Here is a 22,548-nt window from a genome sequence, read left to right as displayed (position 1 = left end):
ACGCAGAGGCTCTTCCCCTCTTACCTTCCGGTTCAGAGTTCTGTTCCAGGGATTGAAGTTACCAGAAAGTGACCTCCAGGTCAGGACCATGTTCCTGATATGTCTTTGCAGCAAACCAGGACTGTGACATCTTCTGACATCATATGCTGGAGGGAGCATTTGGCCACTTATCCAATTAGAACATCCAAACCATCATTACGCATTAGGTGTAAGGATAAATCTAGCTTGTTATTGTTTAATTACTAAATGAAGGAGTTAAACTGGACTGGGCTAAATCCTCCAGCCTAGTGTTGCACTTAATTTTAACAACATTTGACAGACACGTGGAGTCATCATACAAATTAGGATGAAATTTGAAAGAAGATTCCTTAGCAAATTACCTGTCTCCAGTGACTCATGCTGAGTTTCACCAGTTCTCGGGGTTCAGACTGCCAGTCAGTTTTGTATATCTTTTCCAGTGGCAGGAATTTTAACGTGAATGGATACAAAGTTGGCTAAAATTTCTTGAAAAATATATCCAAGGACACAATTATTTTTAAGTTGAAGATAAAGTTAGTGGTATGTTGTTGCTTTTTTTAAAAATCACAAAGCAGCTATGAGATCTCTGAGGTACTTTAAAATTAAAAACTAGTTATTTGCTTATAAAGCTAACTTTTTTCCTATAATCATAAAATAATACATGCTTATTGAAGAATACTTGGAAAATTCAGAAATAGAAAGGATTCTTTTTATAAATTTATTTATTTTATTTATTTTACTTTTGGCTGCGTTGGGTCTTCATCGCAGTGTGTGGGCTTTCTCTAGTTGCGGCGAGCGGGGGCTACTCTTCGTTGCGGTGTGCGGGCTTCTCATTGCGGTGGCTTCTCTTGTTGTGGAGCATGGGCTCTAGGCGCGTGGGCTTCAGTAGTTGTGGCACCCAGCCTCAGTAGTTGTGGCGCACGGGCTTAGTTGCTCCGCAGCATGTGGGATCTTCCCGGACCAGGGCTCGAACCCATGTCCCCTGCACTGGCAGGCGGATTCTTAACCACTGCACCACCAGGGAAGCCCCTAGAAAGGATTTTTAAAAATAAAATATTTGTTCACTCTTCCTCTTTTGTACCTTTTGAACTTTGTACTGTGTGCATATATTTCCTATTGACAAAATAATGGAAGGACATAAATCCATCTGTTCAAATATCCTGTTTGATTTTCTTTGTTTTGTAATCACCAGCTTGTGTTGTGAACCACTGAAGTAACAGACAACCCGCTTCACTGACCACCATAGGCATCTCTTGGAATAAACCAGATAGTTTATTTCAGCTGCCAACTTTAACTATATTCACCCCCAGTATTTTCTAATCGTAGCCCCTATGTAGGCTCGGTGCTGAGGAAATGAATTATGAAACTAGTCTCAGCAAAAATAAAGTTAAATTTAGTACGAAAGCAAGGTCAAGGATCCAAACCTAAGGTATCTATCTATTCATTCTCTCTCTCTGATTCCACAGGCCCATTTCTTCCCTTGCAATCACAGGGCATCACTGGGGATGCAGGAATCCAAGCCATGCACTGCCCTTGTTCAAACTGACAGAAAAACAATGCCATCAGCATGGATCAATAGGAATGGTGCATTTAGCCAGGAGACTGTTATTTCTGGGGACTGGATGGGCACTTCACTTTGAAGTTTATATTAGTGTCAGATTTAGCAGTATGGCAATGTTTTCCAAACTTTGTCAATGGGAAGTAATTTTGGCATGTGTACATATGTAATGTCTCTATATATGTATGAGTATAAAGAGTACTATAGAGTGGGTGGCTTAAACAACAGAAATTTATTTTCTCACAGTCTGGAGGCTGGAGTCCGGGATGGGGTTGCCAGCACAGTTGGGCTCTGGTGAGAGCTCTCTTCTAGGACTGCAGACGGCTGCCTTCTTGCTGTGTGTTCACACGGCTTTTCCTTGGTGCCGTGGAGACAGGGAGAGAGATCTCTTCCTCTTCTTATATGGCCATCAATCCTATCGGATTAGGACCTCACCCTTATAAACTCATTCAACCGTAATTACCTCCTAAAAGCTCTATCTCCAAATGCAGTCAGATTGGGAGTTAGGTCTTCAACATATGACTTTTATTTTGGAGGTAGCGTAATTCACTATATATATATATATATATATAACAAATTTGATTTTATATACACACTTCCAGGTATTTCACCAAAGTTTTCTCGTTTTTGATTTTACTTTATTACTGTCCCTTACTGCTGTTTCCCTTATCCTATAAACAGAAATTGCCAACGTTCTTTTATTTTTCCTATTCTCAAGGCTCTGAGAATTGGAGCTAAGCGATAACCCTGGGTGTTGGGCAGGGACCACTGAACCAGGACTCACAACTCATGTCTTGCTATGTGATTCTGAGACTGTATCTCTCCTTAAAAACCTAAATTCTTCCACCTGTAAAATGGGATTAATAATCTATAAACCTGTGAAAGTGTGAAGAAAGAATAGTTAATAATTTGTCGTGTAATGTTAGCTCTTTGTAATAAAAGTTTCAAAATGAAATGCAAAGATTTTAATCCAAAGGTATGAAGCTAATTGTTAAAGTTTAACAGACATTCTCAGCAACTACCATGTGCCCTAAAAACATTAACTCACTCAGTCTCAACAACAATGGTATGAGAAAAGTTATCTGTTATCACCACCTTCTCCATTTTATAGAAATACAGAGAAGCAGAGTAACTGGTCCATGGCTATAGAGCTAATTAGGGACAGAGTCGGGAATCACATCCCGGTGGCAGCTTGGTGTTAAGAGACCAGTTACCATGCAGTCACGAACTACGAAATTGCTGCTTATTTACTTCTAATTGTGTCACTTCCTCGTTCGAAAACCTCCAGTGGCTCTTAAAGTCTAAAGTAATAAAGTAAAACTCATTTGCTTAGCAATAAAGACCCTCCAGCAACCTTTCTTTCTTGTTTTGTTCCCCATGAAAATCCTTCCTTCATCCTCCCTGCTCCCACCGTGCTCCAGCTGCACAGGACCAGTCACTTTATCTGGAACCCATTTATTCTCATGCCCCTCTCCACCTTCCACATTTTACACTCTCTACACCTTCAAGGTTCTTCCAAAGCGCCATCTCCTTCATACATTTTCTCCTGCACCTCTCAACTCCAGCTGGTTGTTTTTTTCCCACAAAATTTTCTCTTTCCTCTTGTCTCTGCGTGTATCAGTTTCTGGCTTTTATGACATTTCTTTCTGTTTGTTACATTCCCTCCCAACTAAATGATGGGATTCTTGAGGGGTGCAATATGCTTTCTCATAGAACTTAAAAATTTTTCATTACAATTTTAAATCATTATTGTTCTTCTTTGATAAGCAAATGTATGCAGGCTTATTGCAAAAAATAACACATTACAGAAATACATCTCTTAGAAATTGAGATTCGTCATTATAGCCCCTCTTCCCATGCCCTAAGAGAACTGTGGCTAACAGTTTGGAATATAGTCTTTTAGACTTTTTTTTCATGTAATAAACATGTACGGTTTTTATTTACAGAAATGGGATTGTACTATACAGGCACCTTTGTACCTTTTTTATTCCTACTTATTTAGTATTTTTTCATATAGAGATGTATCTCATTCTTTTTTAACAGCTGCATAGTATAAGATTATATGACATTAATGGTATTTACCTGTTCAATCCCTTGCTGATGAGAATGACTGATTTCCAAATTTCACTATTATGCTGCAGCAAATGTGCATATATATTCCACATATACACTTCATATATACACGTAAACATACACTCCATCTATACTATATATATCTCCGGATGACTTTCTGTAGGACAAATCTTTGGACATGAAGTTCCTAGCTGAAAAGGAAAGGAGATTCTAAATGATGATAATTAACAAAAATGTGGAGGGAAAGAGTCTTGTTTTATGTCTTCCTGAATCCTTCACAAACTTGGTGGTTAAGAGGGGGCCAGCTCTGGCATCAGACTGCACAGGCTTGTAACTAGGCTTGGTCTCCATGTTTTAGTCACCTCATCTATAAAATGGGGAAATAGTAGTACCTTACTCCCAGTGTTGTAAGACTTAAATGAGACAATACATGTAAAGCAATTAACATTTAGTAAGTACCTGGAAAATAAGTAAGTACAAGATATATGGGAGGAAAAATGGTTAATAGGTTCAGATCATTGTTTGCTGAATGAATAGGACTGAATAGAACAATAGTAGTTTGAGTAATCTTTCTAGAAATGGATGGTACTTTGCTATTGAAACCAACAACAACTCTTTATAAAATGACCAGCTAGCATTAGAAGTGCAATGGCCTTGGAGCAATTCATCTTTGTGCGAAATTAACTGGCCTGAACCAGGATCAACCACTGACCTTGGCCTCTTCAGTCCCACACTTTCCCCAACGGAACTACCTGGCCCCAGCTGCAGCCTGGTACCTTCTATAATGGGTGTCTCTAAGGACAGAGCACAATGTGGTTCCCCGGAGGATGCCCTGGCTCACCACTGAAGGTCGTTAGGGCGTCTAGTTACCCAGCCGTGAACACTGAAAATGAATAGAAAAGTGCATAAATGGCTATAGAGTATAAGGCTCTCTGTTAAATTCTTAGGTTCTGGACCAGTAGTCTCCATCTTCATGGAAAGGTTCCCATATCAATACTAGAAGATTCTGGGGGTAGTCAACCCTGGGTTCTAGAAACATCTCTGCCACTAACCAGCTGCAAAACCTTCAGCAAATTGTTGAACCTCATCTTGCACTGATACAACAGGGGACTGAGATAGCTGATGTGAAAGGCCCTTTTTGACATTCTTTTCCCAATAGGCAGAGTCACATTTTCAGACATCCGGGCTGTTTATTGCACTGAAAAAAATGAATGCATAAAATCAGTCAATGGAAATACTTCCAAAATGTGTCAGAGATGGCAAAAGGACCACACCAGGGCTCAGACTCAATTGACACTCTGTGCCACTAGGGGAGGGGGTGACGGGAGTCCTCTGAGGAAACAGCGGAAATACAGGAGTCAGAGAAGAAATTGTAGTCTAACTGGGGCCAGGTCCTGGCTAGCGACAAATGTGGCAGTAAACGGGGATCCCAGTGAAGTACAAGCATCAGCCAAAGTGCACTGATGAGCCCCCCCCACCCCAGCCCAACACTGGAGTCAAATTGTCCCCATCTTCTCAGGCCCATTTCAAAATTCACTACTTCCTTCTCGAGGACCCCTCCCAAACACATGCGTGCGCACGCGAACACACACGTCTTGTTCCTCTAAAAGTTGGTAGTACTTTGTCACTCTGTGCCATTTTCATGGCATTTCCAGGAGGGAGACAAGGCTGCGTCAACCTCCTAGTAACACTTGCATCCTCTCAACGAGCTTTGCCTCCCAGGCATCCAATACGGTAGTGCTCAGGAAATATTTGTGGCTCTGTGACTGAGTAACTCAGGCAGGCCCCACAGGGACTAGAGTGTTATGGGTTTTAATATGAACCATACCGTGGAATCTGAGACTTTTTACCTCATGGCTCGTACTGGAAACCATCCGTTCCAGTCGGATTTGCTGGGAGCTGGATGGAATTTTGTTCCATTTCACCCTGAAAACCATAATCTAATTTTAAAATTCAAAAACATTTACATAGCACCTACTTCACGTTCGGCAGTAATCCAAACACTCTACAAATGTGAACTCATTCACTCTTTGTAAGCAACCAGATGTAGAAAATAAGGCACGGAAAGGTTGTCACTTGCTCTGGGATCAAAGCTAATAAGCACCACAGCTGGGATTCAAACCCAGGCCATCTGGTTCCAGAGTATATGCTCTGCCTGAAATTTATGTGAGTGGCAAAAATCTTCATGAGCAGATAGAAAAAAAAAAAAAAAAATGACTTTGATGTATTTATTTCAAAGGAAATGCTTTTTTTCTTGTGTCCCCCTTTCCTTCCTCATTCAAAGCAAAATGTTCTAAAGCAAACAGTCTTTTTTCACACCTGAGAGAGCGGGGCGGTTCATTTTTGCTTTGGCAATCAAAATGGAAGAGGAAACTTGTGTGGTTTCATCACTGGTGCTTTCGGGGTGTGTGCTGAGTGTGGTCCTACCTTCCTCCCGGCTCATCTGGCTGGGGCCCCCCTTCCCCCAGGCTTTGCTGCCTCAGGTCCTGGAGACTTTTTAACAGTCTGCCTTTCCCCTTCCAACACTGGGACGTGGACCAGCCTTTCCCGCAATCCCGTCCATCCAGACTTTGAGCCTCAAGGGTCTTCTTCGGCCCTCCCCTGCGTCAAAGCCTTGTAACTAGGACTCGGACCTTATCAACTATAATTTGCACCAAAATCCCCAGGAATCGCAGCTCCCGGTCGGTCCTCCATCCCAGGGTGAATCCACTACGTTTCTGTTTCGAATGTTATGTGCCTGGCTGCATGCACATTTAAATATCTATCTCCTCACGTGGGAGGCCGGCGTCAGAACCTGACAGACGAGCCACTGATAACTGTGGGACCCAGGGCAAACTCCTTAACGTCTCTGAGTCTCGGTTTCCTCATCGTGAAGGGGATTGATACCCATAGGGTTGCAGCGTGGATCAAATGCGATAACGCAGAGGCTGCACCTGCACCCGACAGTTCTCTTAGGTTCCTCTTGGCAATATTACTTAATACCTGCTGCTTGTCTGTTTCCCATTTTCCCCCAGAGCTCCCTCCCGCTCCGAGGGCTGGAAGGGCGTCTTTGCGCCACGCTCTGAAAAAGTCCCTATACAGCCGTTAGAACTTACGACCCCCCTGGGCTCCTGGGGCACATGCATGACAACCCGGGACAATCTGAGATGCTTCCTTCGACGCTAACCCTAAACCCCGATGGCTGAAGGCTCCGGGTCCGGGGAAGGCCCGGCTGAAGTCGCTGGAGTGGGGTGGGGGAGGAGGTGGGTGCTTTGGGAAGAAGCAACGGGGTAAAGAGTGAGCCCGCGGGCCAGCTCGTCTCCCTGTTTCTAGGATGCCCTCATCCCCGGGCCCCTTTCCCACTCGGACACCTGCTGCCCGGGGCCGGCGTCGGAAGCAGGGCCTCCCCCGGCGCGGCCGCCCGCCTGGGCGAGGTGGTCCCGGCGCGCAGCCTCGGGGGCCGCCTCCGGGCGCCCCGCCCCCGCCGGGTCCGCGCAGCCCGCGCGCCTGGCCGCGCCCCCTCCCAGCCCGCGGCGCCCCGGCACCCCTCTCCGCCCCCGGCGGGCTCGGCGGAGCATTGTACTCACATCCGGGGCTGGGTTTTGCTTTAATGCGAAACGTAATTAACCCGGAAAAAAGAGCCGAGGGACAAGAGAGAAGGAGGGAGGAGGGGAGGGGAGGAGGGGAGGGGAGGGGGGAGAGGAGCGGGAGGCGCGAGAGACCCCGAGAGTTTGGCGGCGACAGACATCCCCCGAGAGCGACGGCCCGCGGGGCCCCAGAGGCGCTTCCCAGCCCGATGTAACCCACGCACCCTGCCCGAGCCCCGGCCCTGCGCGGCGGGGTAAGTGGGGCGCCCGCGCGGGCCCGGGAGCGGCGCGGCGCCGAGGGGCACGCGGGGGGGGGGGAGGCGCCGCCGTGCGGGCCGAGGGGAGGTCGCCGCCGCCCCCGGCCGCCTCCGGTGGCCCCCGGCGAGCCCGCAGGGCAGCCCCTCCTCCGGCCCTCGGGAGCGACCGGGGTGGCCAAGGTCGCGGCCGCCAGGGGTCGGGCTGCGGGGTGGGGCCGCGGGCAGGGTGGGGGCGGGTGTTCTGCGGAGCTGCGTTTTCTCACGTTTGCAGCGGCGAAACTTCTCCGCGGGTTCTGGCGCTGGGGCCCCGGCCCGGCCACGACTGCCCGGGCAGCGGGTAGGGGAGACGAGCAGAGAACGTGCAGGCAAGTCCCCGGGGGCACGGATGGGGCCGTGGAGACTCATCTTTCTCTTCCCCTATTACCTTATTCCGTGGCAGGCCTAGAAGGCTCCCGAGGGAGATCCCTCCCTTCCCTCTGGGTCCAGCCCGGGCCCCTCGGGCTTCTGGAACTACGGGCTCCGGGGTGACTTAAAGGAAACTGTCCTAAAATGCAGATTTGGTGTCAGGTTGGGAAAGCACTCGAGGGGAGCTGTCTGTCTGTCTGTCTCACGAACTTCTTCCTCACCTTACACGCTTCCCTCTTCTCCAGTTCTGAAGACTGCTATTTCATCGAATTCAAAAAAAAAAAAAAAAAGAGGAAAGGGAAAAGAGAGGCCTTGTAGGAACGAAAAGTGTGAGAGGAGGCGCGGCAGGGCCACCTCACTGGGGGCGGACCCATCTCCTCCCCAGGCCAGCCCTGACCCCCCAGCCTCTCGCTGTAAGGTTTCCTTGCTTCTTGGTGAATCTTACCCTTCTAACTCCTTCTCCCGCCACCCGCCCCGTCTTTCTTTAGGACTCCAAATGGGGATTTTCAGAGGAGAATAACCCGCAGAGAAGGGGAGGGGACAGGCATTCTACCGCGACGCCAGCGGTGACACCCCCGAGGCATCTCGGTCCGCTGAGTGGTGGTTGCACTTGGGCTGAAGTTCCAAAATTGTACTTCTGTTTTCTTAATATATCTAAGTCAATCCCCTTTTTCCTCCTTTCTGGAGCTTCATCATTTTTCTTTGTTTGGTGGCAAAGCCTTCAGAAACAGTAAAGCCAAAGATCTTGAAAGAATGGAAGTGTTTGTTTTCTATTTCAGTTGCATTCAGCTGACATTTATTGGGTAATTAAGACACGAAAGGCAGTGATGAACAAAATGTAGCCTCTGTCTTCAGGGAGCTTACCATCTGATGGAGGACACAGGCGGTACACCAGGACCTAGGACACAATGCAGATTGCTAAAATAGAGATCCAGCATGCTTTGAGAAGCCAGAGGAAGCTTTTAAAAAGCCTCCTCATCCTTTCATATATTAGCCTTCTCCATTGTGTGCCACTTGAACGCAGGTGACTTTTGCCATAGCTTGCGGTCTAGACTCTGTGGCCTAGACTCTGTGTATGACATCTACTAGGTGCTAAGTAAACGTTTCTTGAATGAATGAGTGAGTGACTGCAAGCACATAAATTGTTTGCCCCTATCCAAATGGAAGAGAAGAGAGCAGTGTGGTGGTGCCTCAGGCTGGTTTGAGCTGGTCCATGAGGGATTCCCTTGGGTGTTGCCTTTGGACCTAAGTATCCTTCGCCCTCTTTGTAAGCCCCGCTTTTGACAGAGTGCCTATGGCACTCCTACTGATGGGAGCCTCGCTCACTTCACAGATGGGTAATCACCTTGGTATGGACTGGGGAACCACCTGCCCTTTGGTGGAGAGTTTGCAATGCTTCTTTTCCCTTGTCGTTGGTGCTTGCTTCTCTCTTCTGTATAAGGAAGTAGGGCCTGCAAATCCCATCGTGTCATCGTAGTGTGCTGAACTGTAACTCAGCTCGGTGTTTTCCCCCGAGCTTAAATAAAGTAAATCCTGGAGACATGCAGATTTTGGTCGGTGCCTGCTTATGGAGAGAGTCTGCAAAAATGGGAAGGGAGAATCATCAGCCCTATCAGCCAGCCAAGCCCCTCCGAGCAGCCCTCCTGCTAGCTTGCCTGGTATTTGCTGAAAGTGCTGGATCACTAGGGAGCCGGGAGCAGCAGGGCGGCGATCTCCGGATGTGCATCCAGCTGGCGCTTCACTGATCTCGGGTCTTCTTCATGGGGCAGGTGGGCAGGTGGGTGATGCCCCTGTTAAAAGGCTGGAATGCCTCAGATTAGATCTTGCTGTGGCCCCAGTGCAGTAAACATCTCTTCTGTTTCCCTGACACTGTAGTAAGTAGTTATTTTGGCCGAGATAGTCGTGGAGCTTGGAAAAGATGATCTGGGTGCTGGGGCGTTGTACTGCTCGGCCTCTTCCCTCTTCCCACCGCTGCCTTACTTTCAGTTTTCCACGTGTCTTAGTGAGCTGGAGAGGACTCCGGCAATCCAATCTGTTAGGCTTTGGAAAGGAAGGAAGCAGAGCAAATATTATAGTGTGACAGTCTATGGCAAGAGCAGAATCCCAGCCGTGCCTGATATAAGCCCCTCATTGAGCCAGGGAATTGGCCAGGGCAGGGAGACAGGGCTGCTGGGGGGCGGGAGGGATGGGGTCCCTTGCTTCCCATTCTGCACAGGCCTGTGGTTGCTGCAGTGGGACAGTCATTGGAAGGCCCCGTTGACCTTTACTCCGAACCTTGGGCTGCCTCTCTGCCCTGCCAGCTGAGATAAAGAGGGAGGTCCCCTTCTCCCTGAGAAACGCTGTGGTTAAAGTGCAAAGGCAAGGGCTCGCCCTCCCATCAGCTAGGACTCCCTTTTGGCCATCCATGTGCAGAGCGGATCTCTGCTGCTGTGATTCTCCCACGGGCCGTGCAGGAGGTGGCTCCAGGGGCCCTTCCTTGGCATCTGATCGCAGGCCTGGCTCTGTTAACTTTCACGGTGGCCTGGCCGAGATGGAGTCGGTGGATCTCTTAGACGGTTTTTTTTAACCTTTTGGAGAATTTTCGAGATGAGAAATATGATGGTTCTTGGAGTAGACAGAAGAGTAAGGGCAGCTTATGCCTTTCTTTGTGAGGGATTCCAGCGTCACTGCTTTCCCAGTGGGGTTTACTTATTGCTATTCGAGGGGTGGAGACTGGACTGCAGCTGCCTGCTGTGTTCTACCTAGTGGCGGGAGCCACGTCCTACTTGTGAGGCACTACACACGCACGCATCCTAACAACAACAGTTACCCAGCGCTCAGTTTGCCGGACCTCCTCTTAAGCACTTTTCACACATTATTTCGTTTAATCCACACAGCAGCCTTTGAAGTAGGTACAACGATTCTCTCCATTTTGCAAATGAGGAAATGGGCCCTGAAGAGTTCAGTAGAGTCTGTCTGACTCTAAAACCCACGCCCTTTCACTTCACTCCGCACATCGGTGGGTAACTGAAATCAGCACGCCCTCTTCAATGGTCACGTTCTTGCAAGAGTTTCGTCAGATGCTCTCAGACCGATCCTTGTCACCTGCACGTGCTCCGTGCCACACCTGGCCCCTCCTCCTTCCCTACATCCAGAGACGGGAGCACGGTGCCTTTAGACGGGCAGGCTTAGGCCGTTTAGACTTTCCCCCAGCACTTTGCAAAAGGCTAGTACATAGGAGAAATAAGGATGCTTTCTTTTCATTCTCCTACTGCCCAGGTGTTAGTGGGTGAGAAGGTCAAGTTTTAAATGAAGATCAAGCTCCTGTGCTGCTACCAGTAAGAAGGCCTACAGTGAAACTGAATCGCAGAGCCTAGTAACTGGATTCTGAAAGTGGGAGATCTCAGTGTTTATAGGCTATTTATAACCCCTGGGGCTGCTCCCTGGGCTGGTGAACTCTCGGAGGGGGAGGTGGTCTCAGGAGCCTTGAGTCAAGGGCAGGCCTTTGTTTCCTACCAGCTCTAACAAGCACATTTTCTCTGAACGTAGATGAAGCTGCTGTTCAGAGAGGTCATGAGTGTTTAAAACGTTTTGCTGTTTTTGGCATCTTTGTTGGAGTGGTATCAGTAGTCAGTCGTTCCTGCCTTTTCCCCAGTATTTTTTTTCCCTTAAAAAATTCCTCGAGTGTCTCTTGCCCTCCATTCAGAGTTCTCGGGTCCAGGGGACGTTGGGCACCTTCTCTTGCCCTCCCCATTCCTGTGGACGTCTGCATTCCTCAGCCTGTTCTTCCGCTGGGAACGTGTTCTCAGTACATTCCCTTCTTGCTCACATTATTCTCCGGCCTCAGACTATTTGGAATGTGCTCTTATGACAGCTTCAGAATGCAATGATATTATAACAGTAGGAAATAGATGTTCCCACATTTTGGAAGTTAGAGTCTTTGGCCCAGCCTCAGAGCTGTGTTCTGAAATAGCCATGCTTGCGTTTTGTTGTTGTGGTTCTTGTGTTTTCACTGGGCCCTGGGCGTTCGTGGGCCCTCCGCAGTGCACCCTTATGTAGGCGGGAGATGGAAACATAGGCGAACTCTCTGTTCGCATGGCCCATACGTTTTCTAACCTCCACACCCCAGTTCCTGTCTGCTTATTACAGCCCTCTCTGAGACCTCTGATGTCATTTCCCGATTAACTTTCTCCTGTAGAAATGTAGCAATTTCCTGTTGGTATCCCTCTCACTTACCACTGATGCAGCTTCCGCCCTCGGGGATGACAAGATAGCAGATGCGTTCACTGCATCCCTGCCCGCCCCACTATGTTAAGAAACACCTTCCTGACTTTTTTCTGGAGCAAAATCCCTGAAATTCCCTTTCCTACCAACGCCAAGTAACATGGAAGAAAAATATCCAAATTTAAAAATGGATTCAATTTTTTTGAGTTTTGAACTACCGGAGATTATAGTGGATTATTTCATCCTGGGGCCAATACCATTTAAGGCTTTATCTCTGTTACCACTTTCTTTCGTTTGTATTTACCTCGGAAGTATCAGGACGATCAGGCAGATGAATCTCCCTTATTTCACTCTATTTTTTCCTGTATCTTCAAGCCACATTAGAGATCTTAAAAATAAGACGTCCAGTACAGTAAGCCAGAGCTTTCATGACTTAATAGCTCTTTAGCTTTTCTTTAAAAAAAAAAAAAACCTATTTATCCATCTTTTCATTCATCAATCTAGACGTTTAACTTAAAGACGTCAGTCCCGTCTCCCAAGTTTCAAGAAGGAAAATTCCACTGGGGGGGAGGGTCTTTGTCAGGATCCCTGCTTCTGGGCTTGCTGTGTTGCAGGCTCTGTGACAACAGAGGGAAAGAGGCACTGACTTGGGTGTGAGTCTTCAGTTGACCCCCAGGACAGGGGCTCCTCTTACGAAGATCAGAGAGCGAGCAACCAAACCCAGAGAGGAAAGAAAGAGCCTCTCTTAGGGGAGGCTGCAGTAGGAAGTAAGAAACCCAACTGGATTGGAGGGTGCCGAAGCCCTCTGGGTAGGTACCTAGCTTTTGGGCAGTTGTGATGGGTGGAACATGGCTTTATTAGATTTAAGACTTTGAAACACTAAGAAGTCCCAAGAGTGCTATAATTTAGGCAAGGTTTTGCTTGTTTATGGACTCTGGAGAATTGAGAAATTTATTCTTAGCTTCAAAACCTGTACGCTGGGGATGGGGGTGTGTGTGGAGTTAAATAGCTTTCCCTCCTGCTAAATAAAGTAACATACATTTCCTGTAGAAAATTTGGAAAATGTGGAAAAAAATATAGATGTAGATAAAATTCGCCCGTGACCCATAGATAATAACTGCTAATATTTTAGTGCCTGGATGTCAGTCTTTTTCTATCCAAATATAGAAATATAAAAATAATACTGAGAGGACTGGGATCATATTCTAAATCATATTATTGTATCTTTAAAAAACTTTTGGGGAGTTTTTCCCTAATTCATTTAAAAGTACTTGAAAACATAGCTATTTAAAGATTGTGAAGCATTTCCTTATGTGAATGTCCTATCATTTATTTATTATTCCCTAATCATTTGGACATTCAGGGCATTTCCAACTTTGTGTCATTATAAATTCTGTTGCAGTTGCCATCGTTTTATTTTAATCTGTATTTGCATCTTTGTTTATTTACTTGGATGGAATTCTAGAAGTAGAATTTTTGGGTCAAAGGATATGAACATTTTTAGCTCTCTTGTTCCATACTGCCAAATTGCTTTCCAGAAAGCTTCATACTACTGTCCCGGGTGTATAAGAATCCTAAGAAATGTCTTCAGGAGACAGCCTTCTTACTTTTCTTCCCCGCTAAGGCCTCAGTCTCCCGTTGGGACGTGTTTTATTTTCTTAGGGTCTTGGTCCCAAGTTGTCTCTCGTATATTAATGAGCCTGATAAAGATGTCAGTTGTCTCAATTCCTAGGGGAGAATTTTATTCTTGGCTTGAATCTCCTCCAGTGATGGAGGCTTAGGCACTGCAATGGGCAGTGGAGGAGATATTTGGGACAGGGATGTTGCCCTGTGCCCTCACCTCATTCGATGGTGGGCGGCCATTGACTCTTTTCTCACGAGCTTCATCTCGTCAGCGGGCAAGTGTTGGCCAGGAATCTCGGGTTAGTTGACATTTAACCCATTTTCTGCTGCTGATCAATGGGTAACTCCATGCAAAGTCCCTTTCTAAAAGTTTCACTTTTGGGAATTCCCTGGGGGTCCAGTGGTTAGGACTCTGTGCTTCCACTGCAGGGGGCCTGGGTTTGATCCCTCCCTGGTGGTGGAGCTAAGATCCCCCCCCCAAAAAAAGTTTCACTTTTACCATCAATTAAATATTTAACATATTTTCATTTGCAGCACATGCTTAGCAACTTATGTACTAAGGAAATCTAGATGGTGTAAAACTTGCCTCTTTTCTATTTTACTTTTCATTAAGGTACATTATTTACTTATTTGAATTATTCTATGTTTTGGTTTTGTTTGGGGTGTGTGTGTGTGTGAGAGAGAGAGAGAGAGAGAGCGCGAGAAAGAGAGAAAGGGAGGGAGGGAGGGAGGGAGAGGGAGAGAGAGGGAGAGAAATTGATTGTGTGCACACATAATTTTGATTTGCATTTAACAAAGTCTAGGAAGGAATGTGAAGCAGGAAACAAACATGAAAAAATGTTCTGCCTCACTGGGCGTCATTATATATTTAAACTAGCCACAGTTTAAAATAATGAGAACATTATGTATGTAAGATTATAGCAATGGTAACAATATATTGCTGGCTGCAGTGTAAACAGATGAAACACTTTTAGAAAGCAATTTTGTAATAAGTCTCAAGAGTTATAAAAGTTCATAACCTATGATCTAGTCTTATTACTACTTGGAATTTATGCTGTATCCATGTGTAAAAGAAGAAACAAAGTATAAAAAGATGAATCTTAGCATTAGAAAAATTGGATATCATCTAACTGTCTAGTCATGGAGAAATGGTTTAAGTAAATTATAGTAAATCCAGTCCAGTGATGTTATGCAACCATTAAAAACACTGATTATAAAGACTGTGTAGCAACATGGAACATGTTTACGGTATAATTTAAAGTTTTAAGAAGGTTGATTATGTGGACAGAAGCATGAAAAAGCATGCAAAAGTGAAAACAGTTGGCTAGAGTGATTTTTTTTTTAATGCCAGCATTGTTATATTGTGAATTTTGCACTAGAAACGGAAAACGCTGGGGAGATTGGCATGCTTTGGAAAGACAGGGTGCTGAGTGCGGTGGACCGTGGTCCCTGCCTGCGCACAGTCTGTGCTCTTTGTCGTGCATGTGTTGTGATGGCCTAGGAGCTCCTCGCTGGGTGGTCTCGTTAGGAATTAGAGCGAAGGTGGAGGGGCTGGCCTGAGAGAGTACCGTCCGGTGCTCTGACCCAGCCAGAACACTTTGCGTGCTGTCCCAGGAGATGGGCCAAGAGTCACCGTCCAGGTGAGGGACCCAGGATACGGTGGGGCTGGGGATATGCATGGGGCAAGTCCCGGGGCGCATCACCCAGTGTCACCCTCCCCCCAGTATTTTTACACTGGGGAACTCGGTTAAAATGAAATTTAAGATAACAAGTGATTTTAAAGTTTAAAAGACAGGCTAGAACTGTATAACGGAGGAGCGTCATGCAAGTTGGAAAGGACGTTTCGAAGAGGTGACAGACAGTATGTGTATGTGCATCAGGGTGTCCTGCCCCTTATGGATCGGTTGCTGGCACTTCCTTTTCTCCCCTCCCTGCCTGGTTTTCGGGGCTGGGGGTGGGGGTGGCAGAGTTAGTCGCATCTGAGAGGCCTCTCTGGGAGAAAGGGGAGGAGCCAACGGAGACTTGGACGATGCTGGGGGGCAGGTTGAAGAAGCAGGGAGAGGGGATTGGGGGCCGGGGGCGGCTGGCTCTCTGTACCAGCAGCTGCTGGGACAAGGGATGCACCCACAGGATGAGGATGCAGTGTCAGAGGGCCGGGCTCAGGACCTCAGGTTTGTGTGTCTGAGCCATCTTTGGGTTTGTCGCTTGTGTGTGGGTGGGCTTGTTCGTTCTAACCACACTTCCGTGTGATGCTTGGTTCTCCTGCCGCCCATCCTGCCCCCACCCACCTCCCACATGCTGATGAGCCCTGTGACTCAGCTGCTTCTCAGGACATCTGAGCAGCTTTTTTTTTCTGGGCTAGAACCACAGTCAGGAGATGTGTAACCAGATTTCTTCTTTTCATCATCTTTCCTTTTGGTCCCTGAGGGTCCTCTCCCACCATGCAAGTGGGAAGCCCCCTCTACAAGAGTAGACTGTTGGAGGATTGTGGGAGGAGTGGCTCCTCTGGCCTCTGACTTGAGAAAAAGGCCCCTTGGGCTGAAGAGGAGACATTGGAAAGGCAGCGTGAAGTCGGGTGCTGTGCTGACCGGCTGCACCCATAGACGGTTGGCTTTGTTATCCACTGCAGTTTATACCCTTCCCCTTAGGGATGTCCCGGGGTGGCGACAGCACTGAATCCCCCGGAACGTCTGTCTCTGTGGCTGGGCTGGCATCAGGGGAATTTGCTGAGTTTTCTTGGGGGTTGGGTGCACCCTCACTGCAGGGCCGACCCAGCCTTTCCGCCTGGGACTCCTGATTTCCTCTGATTCCCTGGGGGAAGCCGCGTCCTTTCTCAGGGATCCGCTTCCTCCCCAACCAGCGCTGGGCCTCTCCCTCCCCATTTTTGACCCTACCCCTTGGCTTGAACCCATCTCTCTCTCTTTCCTGAACTCACATTGGCCAGTGGTGAGACAGGAGCTAGGATGGAGGCTTAGTTTGGGGAGGTACCGAGAAGCTGGGGATCTGGCCCCAGGGACCTCTGACCACGTGATGCACTGCGTGCAGGGGTGTCCCCCCCTCCCCGGCCCTCACCCTCGGGGTCTTCCTCTCCCACTGTGCTGCTACTTCGTTCTCCTCTGCCATCTTTTTAAACCTCCTCTTTCCACTTTTCCTCCTTTTCTCTCCTCCTCTTTTACTCCTTTCTAGCTGTGCTGTTTCATCTGTGTCCTGTTTCCCTGCCTGCTTTCCTTTTTTGTCCCCCATCGTTGCCCAGCGAGTCGCCGTGGGATCCCCTGACCCGTCTCCCTCCTGACTGAGTCATCTGCCCTGTTGGGATTCTGCCTGACCTTACCTGGAATCAAGGGATTCACTGTTTCCTGGCATCCTGGTGTGTGAGCAGGGTATTTTTTTTCTTGGGGCAGCGTCTCAGCACCGCAAGGCCCCTTGCGGGGGCAGGAGAGAGCAGACCACACCACCATCCACATCCTTAGAATTCTCCCCGTCTTGTGCAAATGTGCGTCTCTGCATGTGGGACTTTCCTCCTGGCCAGGAAGCCTGCGGGCGTGGCATCTTGGTAGCTCACGGGCTGACCTAGGGTCATGGTGCAGGGCACGGCCCGAAGCCAGCCGTCTCTCAGTCGTGCTTAGTCATAGGCTCAGGGCCATGGCGGGCTTGGGTCACAGTGAATTTTTGCTTTGTTGGAGCCAAGCAGGACCAGGGGTGGGTGGGGTGGGTGGCGTCTGTCCTTGAAGGTCTGACTGTCACGTGGGGTTTTCTAACCCTTGGGCACCGTGTCCCACTTCTGTAGTGCATTGTGCGTCCAGGTGGGGTGTAGCTGCCTGTTGGAGGGTGCTTTTCCTCTTGGGGAGGAGAACAGAGCTCCTGCCTTTTCCTTTGGCTCTTCAGACAGACAGAAGGGAGCCAGGAGGGGGGGAGGCCCGTCTGAGGGTGCGGATTGTCTCAAATCGCCGGACCCTCTTCTGCAATCAGGAAAGTGTTCAGGGTTGGGCTTTCTTCTGCTCCCTCATTCCTTCGATTACAAGTGGCTTCTGGGAAACGGCAAAGTGAAGGAAGTGATCCTGGGGCTGAGGGGTGTGGCCCTGCCCCAGGCCCCAGGAACCCCTCGGATCTGATTCCTTGGTACCTTCATGGAGCTGCAGGGGCAGCTCTTCGCACCTGAATTCTCGGCAGAGTTTATCCAGGTGTTTGCACTGGAGCTTAAATCCTCTCTGCAATAGTTTCTTTACGTATAAAATTGGATTATAACCTACTTTACAAGGCTTTTCTGAAGAGTGATAATAATACCTAGTGTTTATGAATGCTTTGTGTCTGCCACGTACTTAATTCTCAACAAAATCTGCTGTAGGTCCTATTATTATCCCCATTTTACAGATGCAGAAACTGAGGCATGGAAAGGTTAAACAGTTTGTGGTCACACAAACATCAGTAAGTGGCCAGAACTGGGATTTGAACCCAGGCCCCTGACCCAGAGTCTAGACTCACATCTTCCACGCATGTAAAGTTGCCTAGCACTCTGCTTGGCACGTAGTGGAGCCTCAGGAAAGTTAGTTGAATTAATGGATTTTGGTGACTGTTCATGGAACAGAGTTGACAGAAGTTTCCAGGGTCTGGTTGGGGTGGGGCATCTGGGGCCCTGGGGAAGGACACCAGTGGGAGAGGGTGCCAGCCTCCCTTCTGGCAGAGGGGAGTCAGGCCGGAGTGAGGCACCCGCTTTACTCTCCTTCTCATGGCCCCTCCCTCCCTCCTGCCACACAGGGTAATGTGAGCAGAGCCCAGGAATGCCTTATGTGGATCGGCAGAACCGAATCTGTGGGTTCCTGGACATCGAGGAGAATGAGAACAGCGGCAAGTTTCTGCGGAGGTACTTTATTCTGGACACGCAGGCCAACTGCCTTCTCTGGTACATGGACAACCCCCAGGTAAGAGATGGTATGGGAAGAGGCAGGGCGGCCGGCCGCCCATCATTGCTGGGGGGGTGCACACAGGGTTAGCCTCAAGGGCTCCCTCTCTCATGGGCAGCACAACCTGCTGGTCAGGAGGGAGGGAAAAACCCCACAAAGGCACGCACGCACACACACACACACACACACACACACACGCATACACACATGCACAGGAAACCATCCCAGGTCTTAGCTGGAGGAGGAGGAAGCTCATCTCTCTCCTGCCCCGGGGGATCTGGTGTCTTTTCTCAGGCCTAGGAATTTAACACTTGCAAAAGTCTGGCAGAGGCTGGCTGGGCTGGGTGCAGGCTCTGAGGCATGGCTTGCTTCCTCTTACCTCTGTCAGGAGTGCAGCCTCGTGACCACTCCTGCTCTTCCAGTCTGGGGCTCCTACCCAGCAGAGAATTGACCTGGTTCCCTGAACTGGACAAAGGTTGGACCTGTTTGGTCTCCTGCTCAGGCAGTCATAGGATCCTGGGTGGGAGGTGACTTTGGGGCCACCCAGTTTGTGACAGACGAGAAACTGAGGCTCACATTGGAGTTGACTTTGGCAAGGACGCAGCAGAACGGGGTGACTCACTTAGCGTTTTGGGGCATCAGGCACGAAGACGGCCCCCGAGGCTTTATTGCTGTGCCCGGGAATCCCTTGAGTCATCACCAGTCTGGGAAAAAGTTGCTCTGCTCCTGATTTGGGATCTCAGGTCTTCTTTTCTGGCGCTGTGAGTGTGGTTCGCTCTTCCTTTCCTGCTTCCCTGGAGCAGTCTGGTGGGTCCCACACCCCTTCCCGCCCCAAGGCCTGGCATGGCCTCTGGACCCAGCAGGGTCGTGGGTCACGGCCCTGTTGGGGCGGGAAGGGGTGTGTGGGCTGAGAGCTGGCTCTCGTTCAGAGACTTGGGCAGAGGAGAGTCTGAGTGTTAGGGGAGGGGTTTTGCTTTAAGAGGTGAAGTGGAAAAAATCCGGGTACTCACCCTCTAGAGGCCTTTGGCATTTGTCCTCTGGATTTGATGGCTGAGAGAAAATGCTATAAATACAGACAACGTACTCAGGTCACTGCCACTAATCGCCTTCTCTGGGAAAGACTTAACCCTAAATAGAAGCCCCACGTTTCACCCCACATCCCTGGTAAACCCTTCTGTGGGCGACTTTCATTTAATGTGCTGAGCGTGCAGAGTGAAACCTACACGCAGACACTCCCATCCTTGACGTACCTGGAATGCTCGCCTCTTACGATGTTTTGGTCTTGGGTTTGCCTTTGGGCTCTGCTGCATCATTTTCCCTCCATTGCTCTGCACGGGTGCCCACAGCTGGGTCAACACATCTACTATGAAAGGAAGTAGCATTTAAGGTGCTGCCTTCCCACCGTTGGAGGGATTGGAATCAAGTCTTTGTTGCCAGTACACTTGGCTTCTGATGGGCCAGGGCTGAGCCCCAGGCTGGGGTCTCTGGGTCTAATCTTTTCCCTTTTCTCCCTTTGTGTACCTTCTCCTGCTCACCTGCCTTATTAGCTCAGGTGTTTCGAATGGATTTTTGTCCTGATTTACCTGCTTAGTGCCATGCTTCCTGCCAGGACTGTTGCTAACTGAAATTCACATGCTTGGGGAATCCTGCCCAGCTGTTGCCAGCTCCCTCCCCTGAGAGTGGACCCTCCTTCACGCCCTGGGCTACAGGCCGAGAGTCTTGCTGTTGGTGACGGATCACCCAGGACCACATTGCCACTATCTCGGATCTCAACTGTTGCCAGTGCTAGGGATTTCCCTTGCTGTGTCCTGCCCTCTGATTTGGCTGTCCCTTGGTTCCAGAACCTGCACTTCCCTCGGACGCTGTGCCTCGGGCCGCCTTGCTGGGATCCCTGGGGTCAGCCTCTGCGGCAGGTCGCACCCTGCACCTCTCTGCCCCCTGAGCTGTCAGGATGCTCTTTGTTCTAGAGCCTTCTTTGAGTTTGAGTTACAAATAGAACTTGTGGTCCCTGCTCGAGATTCTTTACATTTTCCCTGGAAGCAGAGGTTTTAGCTGGCTTGGCAGATGCCTAAAAAAGGAGAGTCTTGCTGTGACATAGCAATAGTTCAGAACATTTTACTTCTTCTTCTTCAGTGGTTAGCTTAGCTCTTTGTTGTGTTAACACCAAACAGCTGTTCCAACTAAAGGGTAGATCTTTTTTGTAAGTTGTAAAATGGTATCAGTGAGCATTTATTACTATGTGCCACGCACTGTTCTAAAGACTTCATTGTTTTTTTTTTTTGAGTATATAAATGATTTTACTGCATAACAGTTAGTAGGCATTTTGGATACAATTACTCTAACTTGGGACTTCCCTGGTGGCGCAGTGGTTAAGAACCGGCCTGCCAATGCAGGGGACACGGGTTCGATCCCTGGTCCGGGAAGATCCCCCATGCCACGCAGCAACTAAGCCCGTGCGCCACAACTACTGAGCCTGCGCTCTAGAGCCCACAAGCCACAACTACTGAGCCCACGTGCCACAACTACTGAAGCCCGCGCGCCTAGAACCCGTGCTCCGAAACAAGAGAAGCCACCGCAATGAGAAACCCGCACGCTGCAACGAAGAGTAGCCCCCATTCACCACAACCAGAGAAAGCCCACGTGCAGCAACGAAGACCCAATGCAGCCAAAATTAATAAATAAATAAATTTATTAAAAAAAACCAATTAATCTAACTTTAAGACTTTTTCACTTTTTCTAAATAAAACATTTAGAAAAATGTTTTTATTATCCCACTCTCTTATATTTTTTATTTATTTATTTAATTTTTATTGGAATATAGTTGATTTACAATGTTGTGTTAGTTTCAGGTGTATAGCAAAGTGAATCAGTTATACATATGCATATATCCACTCTTGTTTTAGGTTCTTATCCCATATAGGCTCATTGGGTTTTCATTTCATTCCGACAGGTCTAGTTGGTAGGCATCATTATCCTCATTCTAAAGGTGAGGTGGGTGAGGCAGAGAGGGAAAGAAATTTGCCCATGGTTTTGTCATAAAAAAGTGACTGAGCCGGTATTCTAACCCTGGCCATCTGAATCCAGCTCGCCTGCTATTATTACTGAGAATGAGACAGTCATCCTAATGCTGCTTGGGAGGAAGGAGAGCTCTCAAAGGTGAGTCTGTGATTAAGAAAGAGAAGCTGGGGGACTTGCAGGGCTGGGAGGTCCTAGAGGGCAGGTGCTCATCTGGCTTTTGATCCAAGTGTCCAGCATTTGATAAATGTGAGCTCATTGAATGAATGAATGAGGCTATCAGAAGGGATGCCTGTGTGAAATGCAAAGTGTCCAGCACTGCTCTCCTGGGACTGGGGATGGAGTCTACACCCAATGCAATCTCTGCAAAGTGGGGCGAAGCAGGGAGCCAGGAGTCAGGAGGAGATGGATGGGAGGTGACCCAGAAAAGCAAACTGTGGGGGGGGGGGGTTGGCCTTTCCCTGTGGAGAAGGACATTGGGGACTGTGTGTAGTTACTGAACATCTTAAGTTTATAAGGAAAAGGAGACACCTGATATAATAGTTTAGGTATTTAATAGGCATTAATAAGCAGGAGTTTTTCTGAACTCAGGTCTTTGGTCTTTGCCTGTTTAAACCACTTGGAAGTTGGTGTTTGGGAGCCTGCTTTTACTACCACTGCTACTAGTATTACTAACTGCAGGTTATACTTACTGAGTGGTTGCCATATACCAGCCATTGTGCGGAATGCTTGGCATGTGTTATCTCATTAGGTCCTCCCAGTAATCCTGGGGCCCGGGGGCTCTCTCACTTTCTCTGCAAGGTGCAGAGATGGTCTGCGGCTTTGTTCAAGGCCATGCAGGTGGTAAGTGCGAGCGGGCACTGGAGCCAGGGCTGTCTGACTTCAGCGTTTGCACGCTTCATCTTTGTCCGCCTCTTTCCTCCAACGGA

General features: G+C 48.4%; 1 protein-coding gene and 1 long non-coding RNA gene across 4 annotated transcripts in view; one reads left to right on the top strand and one right to left on the bottom strand.

Moving 5' to 3' along the window:
• Window positions 1–1,012: 1,012 nt before the first annotated feature.
• Window positions 1,013–8,063, bottom strand: LOC118887796. Its single transcript, XR_005018156.1, has 6 exons — window positions 7,897–8,063; window positions 5,478–5,575; window positions 4,702–4,847; window positions 3,659–3,840; window positions 1,821–1,991; window positions 1,013–1,047 (listed from the first exon to the last, which is right to left on the bottom strand). It is a non-coding gene; the product is annotated as an uncharacterized LOC118887796 (long non-coding RNA).
• The window catches only part of PLEKHA2 (pleckstrin homology domain containing A2), a 55,121-nt gene continuing 39,809 nt past the window's right edge, over window positions 7,237–22,548 (top strand). The window contains exons 1-2 of one of the 3 annotated variants that reach the window (XM_036838596.1): window positions 7,237–7,469; window positions 18,459–18,622. In XM_036838596.1, the coding sequence (XP_036694491.1) occupies window positions 18,482–18,622 (141 nt within the window). In that variant the 5' untranslated portion in view covers window positions 7,237–7,469; window positions 18,459–18,481. Of the gene's footprint in view, window positions 7,470–7,686; window positions 7,838–16,709; window positions 17,071–18,458; window positions 18,623–22,548 lie in introns of those variants that run through there. The other 2 variants (XM_036838597.1, XM_036838598.1) reach the window with 2 other exon arrangements.

Source organism: Balaenoptera musculus, chromosome 21 (genome assembly GCF_009873245.2).
Source record: "Balaenoptera musculus isolate JJ_BM4_2016_0621 chromosome 21, mBalMus1.pri.v3, whole genome shotgun sequence".
NCBI lineage: Eukaryota > Metazoa > Chordata > Mammalia > Artiodactyla > Balaenopteridae > Balaenoptera > Balaenoptera musculus.
Note: the sequence above shows the minus strand (reverse complement) of the source record. Positions and strands in the feature narration are given on the sequence as shown.